The sequence below is a fragment of the Cyprinodon variegatus genome, unplaced genomic scaffold (assembly GCF_000732505.1).
Source record: "Cyprinodon variegatus isolate N-32 unplaced genomic scaffold, C_variegatus-1.0 Scaffold52, whole genome shotgun sequence".
In the NCBI taxonomy this organism is placed as follows: domain Eukaryota; kingdom Metazoa; phylum Chordata; class Actinopteri; order Cyprinodontiformes; family Cyprinodontidae; genus Cyprinodon; species Cyprinodon variegatus.
This window is the reverse complement of record NW_015150505.1, coordinates 1,661,265-1,666,796: the sequence shown is the minus strand read 5'-3', so window position 1 is coordinate 1,666,796 and position 5,532 is coordinate 1,661,265. Positions and strand designations below refer to the sequence as shown.

At 38.8% G+C, this 5,532-nt stretch overlaps 1 protein-coding gene across 2 annotated transcripts in view; it reads right to left on the bottom strand.

Moving 5' to 3' along the window:
• LOC107082388 (probable carboxypeptidase X1) overlaps positions 1 to 5,532 on the bottom strand; it is a 35,724-nt gene that overhangs the window by 17,127 nt on the left and 13,065 nt on the right. For both annotated transcript variants that reach the window (XM_015371055.1, XM_015371054.1), the window contains exons 6-7: positions 4,525 to 4,616; positions 2,044 to 2,167 (exon numbers count right to left, since the gene is read on the bottom strand). In XM_015371055.1, the coding sequence (XP_015226541.1) occupies positions 2,044 to 2,167; positions 4,525 to 4,616 (216 nt within the window). The remainder of the gene's footprint in view (positions 1 to 2,043; positions 2,168 to 4,524; positions 4,617 to 5,532) is intronic.

The following is a 5,532-nucleotide window of genomic DNA, read 5'->3' as shown; positions in this document are numbered from 1 at the left end:
CACTTTTACTTTCGCCCTCTGGGGGGAGCCTCACTGGAAAATCAACACCGGTTGCATAGTGTACCTTTAACAATAGCAGATCTTAACTGAGAGTTACAGGCATTTTAACAGTGCAAAGTTTTGAACTTTTCTCCACCAGATCTACCTCTAAAGCTCCAAACATCCTGCAGTGTCATGATCTTGGAGCTGATGACTGGCTTGATTACTCCAAAGAAAAGAAAGTTAAAAACAAACCACTGGACTTTGCTTCCAAGTTTGAAGATGTTTCGCTTCCCATCCAGGAATCTTTTTCAATTCAAAATGTCAGGAATAGACTGTTTTTGTTTTGAAATCCATCAAATTGGAAGGGACGAAGGGGTCCACTCCTTCCAGCATAGGCTTGATTACTCTTTCCATTCACCTGCCTTGCTCCACCCAATTATCATTACTGTTCATCTGTTTCTCCTGCTCCAGCCCTTATTTAACCTGCCTTCTTCCAGTCATAAGTGCCTGATTATTCAGCTCTTGATGAGAGTCTTCTAGCAAGTATTAAGGTTTCCGATTGCCTGATCCTGATCCGTTCTACCATATTTAAACCTGTCTGTTCCCATTCTGATCTGTTTGCCTGTCCTGTCTTCGGACTCCTGCTGCATTCTGCCTGTGTACCGAACCTGGAACTGCATCCTGACACCGACCTGGACTTCCCTTCGGTACCTCTTCAGATCTCTGATCTTCTGGCCCGAACTCCTGCGAACCTCCCTTTGGCTTCGCCCTCTGGATTATCCTGCCTTCCTTCATCTGCTTGAAACTGATATCCTAATTGTTCTTCAGTCTTCGGGGCATCATTGTCTGGGACTCTCTGGGCAGCATTCACCACGTCTCATTGGCAGCCGACCGGCTGGAATCTACCTCATCCTTTGGGCACCGACCGAACTTTAACACCAGGTTAGTGACTCACACATTCATAATCTTCCTCCGCCAGATTGACGTGTTCACTAACCTGTGTTTTTTTCCTGCAGAGTTATCTGCCTAAGACACCCTAGCTGTTCACTGCAGGTGTCTGTCTGCAGATGTCCGTCTGTCTGAATACTGGGTTCTCTGTTGTGAGTTCTGAATCCAGTCTACTGATGTACAGTTTGTTTTTTCTACTAATGAAAAATCTATAGACTTTGGAATTTATGATGTTTTTCTATTGGCCAAACACTATGTATATAAATGTTATGTCTCTAAAGAAAAAAAAAATTATTCATCCGAAGGAATAGTTAAGTTTGTTTTACAAGTCTATATGTGTAGTTAAATCTAAAATAACATACAAGATGACCTATTTTTCTAAATATACTTCTTAAATTTTTTTTTGCACATTTAGTACATATGATATATAAGCTGTGGTACCTACTCTGTAGCCTATTTGCTTGAGTAAAAAACTAAACTAAACAAAAAGCCCCTGCAGTCTACATGTGGTGTGGTTTAACAATGTACAATTTTATACCAATATAGTTTTATTATTACCTTAATCATACTTAAAAACACTTTGACAAGCTTTCTACCTTCTATCTTGTCTTGGTGAAGACATTTAAACTGAAAATTGATATAAAAATCAATTAATTTACAGACCTTTTATTTATGAAGCCTCTTTCAGCTTTACTCTAATCACTTCTCTGCCATGTTTTGGAGGGAAAATCTCTCCCATTTGCTGCCATGTGGGCTAAGCTAAACATGCCAAAGAAAACATTTGTTCATCTCAGTGCAAACATCGAGCAACTCCAGCCAGGGCAGCTTTAGATTTACCAGTGTGCATGACTTTCTGTTGAGAAGATACAGGATCAGTTTGGGCAGAGCCACTAGTGGTTTTCCATGATAATTTAATCTGAGCAGAGGACCTGCAGTGCTCTAACTTTTGCAATAATGAACTCTACATTAAAAAATGAAACCTGTTCATGGAGGTTGGCAAAATATCAAGACAGGATTGTTAAAGATTTTAGAACCCATCAATTATATTTAGAAAAAGTAAAGAAGAAGAAACGTCTGGTACTCTCTGGCCATCTCTTTTCCCAGTAAACTCACCCAGTTCATGTTTTCCAGGATTGTCTGAAATCTCCATGACGTAGAGCTTCAGATCCTTGTAGCTCTTCCCAATACTGTAGATGCGAGTGATGTTGGGGCATTCATCATGCACGGACTTCATCAACTAGAAAAGACACAAGATCATTATAAACTTGAATGCAGTAAAGGAAAAAAATGTCAGGAGTCAACGGCTTCCTTCATTCATTACTTTTTCCAGAAGCTCTGTATCAATATTTCATCTGCTCAGACAGGAAAAGCATTTATAATGGAGACCCAGACACCACTTTCCATTGCATTACTCTCCAGCTCATCCTAGAACATCTGGTTAATGTTCCCAGGCCAGAAGGGATGGATAACAACCATTCAATAAAGGTGGCTCTTCATCTCTTCTTCTCATATAAATAGCCTCTCTCCTTACCTCTAATTTGAGCTCAGTTGATGAAGCCCATTTCAGCTGACTGTATATTTGATCTTATTCAGTTATAATCAAACAAAGGTTTAGAATTTTCTTTTTATATCTCAGCTGTTTTAAGTTTTTATCCCCAAATAGTATAAAATCCAAAATAAATTGACAGAAAATGCCATATACAATCTTCAGAAAGATGAAAAACAATACAAAAAAAGGTCTTATTAGCTTAGAAAAAAAGGCATAAATATACAAACATGAAAAAGGCAGTGAGATTATATAAAATACCTAAATGCTACAAGCATGCTTAGTGTGAGGGATTGTATTCAAGTGAATGAGACGATGCGATCAACTGGTTTTCCTTAGATAGAAAAATTTGAATCAATTTGACTGGATGATCTGGTGGAACTGTAAAGTGCCTTGAGATGACATGTGTTATGAATTGGCGCTATGTAAATAAACTGAATTGAAGTTAATTGAAAAAGAGGTGATTAATGGAAAACATTTCCAGTGATCAAACTTGAGACGGTTTTGCTAGATAAGATCAAATAAAGAATATAATAGGCTTGATGGGAAGTACCGGTATGTTATAGCAGAATAATTCTGTGTTTTAAGGCTGTTTCTTCTGCAAACTTTCCAGCAGCAAGAACATTCTTTGGAGGTGTGTTATTACTAACTTGTTTTAGAAAGGCCTGGTCAGAATACCAGGAAGAATTTTACCAATATGTTTAGAAGAGTAAAATGTTATATTTTTCAAAGGTCTTTCAGCTGCTCCCTCCGGGGAGTCACCACAGCAGATGCACCTCTCCTCTTGCCTTGCTGCACCTTCTGTAACTTCCCCTTTTCAATGTATCCTCTGTTTCCCCTTCAAACAAGTCCTATCCAACCCAACCTTGCATCCCAAACAGCCAACCTTTGCTGTTCCTCTGATCTGTTTTTTTTCTTTATCCTCTCCATCCTGGTGACTCGCAGTAAAATTTGCAGCATCGTCTGCTCCTCCACACCCACCTAAGCCTACTGTCTGTTAGACAGTACCACCCTCTCAATCCCACAACTTAAAGCTAATCTCCCCTTCTTTATGGACTTGTCCTGTCACACATCTCTATGGACATGCATTTCCACCTCCTCCATCACACTTTTCTATTCACCTCCTTTATATACATTTTATTCACTTATTTTTTTCCCTTTGAGTTTTTTATGTTTGTAACTGAACAAATGATCAGAACATATTTTTTTTAAAGTAAAGTTGTCATTGAACAGTGACAATTAAAAAAACAACCAATATTTTACATACGATACGTTTTTGCTATAATTTGTAATACATCTGGCATTTTAAATGTGACATTTATTATGGATTTTTTTTCACTAAATGTGTCTGATTATATAAGTCTGGTTTTTGGGGAAACATACCCCCTGATTATGTGGAGTTCTCAAAAACTTGTGTGTCATATATGATACAGTTGCTGTTACAGGATTAAAATCAGCCATTTTGAGAGCCATGAGGATAAGAGCTGCATCGATGATGCACCTCTATGGAACCAAATTGCTAAAGCATCTCTTCAGTCCCCTCTTTCCAGAGCTGTAAAAGTGTGACTCATAACTTTCTCTATCTCCAGTAACTGCAACTCTGTGAATAATCCTTGAAACATTTGGCTCCTCTATGATTTTGCCGAGTTTTCACCTGTTATTTGACAGAAACCCCCCCCAAAGATAAAAAAACACACATAAAGGAGTAAATTAGTAAAATAAAATTTACCAAACAGGAATAAAACAGTTGGACGCAACTTTCTTCATGTCTGACTGTATCAAAGGTTACATGATTTTTGCCACTATTTAGGAGATGTTCCTGGTTTCTGAGTATCTCAACCAGCATAGTGTAAACAAGTGAGATGTAGAGAAGTGAAAAAAAACATTCCTGCGATATTTGCATTTTGACCAGAGTTTGACAAAATCACATAAGGTTTCTAATGATTTAAATAAACCATGGCTAACAACAACAGATAACAGCAGGGTGGAGTTGGGCAGTGGTCTTTTTACAATATCCAAAATGGACAAGATTTCTGGGCTCTGTTGACCTTTCTCATCTCTTTGTAGTTGTGGTGCCTGAAGTCCAGCCTGTCTTGTGACTCCGTTGGCTCTGTCTGCCATGCATAATTATTACTGGGATCTGTGGAATGGGAAAGAAGACAGTAACTGTTTTTATCAACAGTTTTATTTTTGGTTGAATTACAACCACAAATTTTACTGTGTTAAAGACTTTACATGATAGATTCCTTAAAATCGGGCATATAAACCCTCCATACGGGAGGTTTATATGGCTCTGGCAGCAACTTTATATGGCTCTGTGATGGTTGTTTCTGCTAATATTCTGTTGTTTTCCATTTAAAATGAAAATGCTACAATATAAAGGTCCTGTCATAGTGTTTAATGGCATTATGACGTTTGCTACCCACTAAAAATCTATTTAATAATATTTTACTTTTGGCATTTCTGATTGGACAGAGACATCAGGGTCAACCTCAATATAAAACTTTGTTTCACCACACATCTCTGTGTCCTGACAGTGTTGTGTGGTCCACAGACATAAGAACACTGGAGAAGGGGTTAAAGCTGCCTCTGAGTGCTTGAAGGCCAACTGTGTGAGGTTGGGGGCTGGGTGCAGAAAGGCTGGCTGGCAGACTACCTCCTACCCAGTACAAGTGGGACGTCATGGCTTTGTGGTGAAGTCCATTCTAGCCTGCTGAAGGATGCAGAGGAAACTGGAAGGAGGCTAAAGAACACAGAGAACAGGATAGGGGGAAGAAAAAAGGAGTTCCTGGCTTCGGTGGATGGACAATTTACCCCAAAAACAACTGCAGGCAGTGGCAGGGAGACGTCCCTGACAGTTGGTCACACACGAGTGGCCAACATGGGTTTATATGCCCATTTTTTTAGGTAAATGTTTTAAACCCCAAAATCTGTGTCCTCTCCAGCAATGTGTTTATTCAGGTTAATTATTTAAAATACTCTGAAGCATTCTTCAATGTTCCCCGGTCCTATAGTCACTCCATTACAGATGGAGTAATGTAATAAAAGTAATTTCA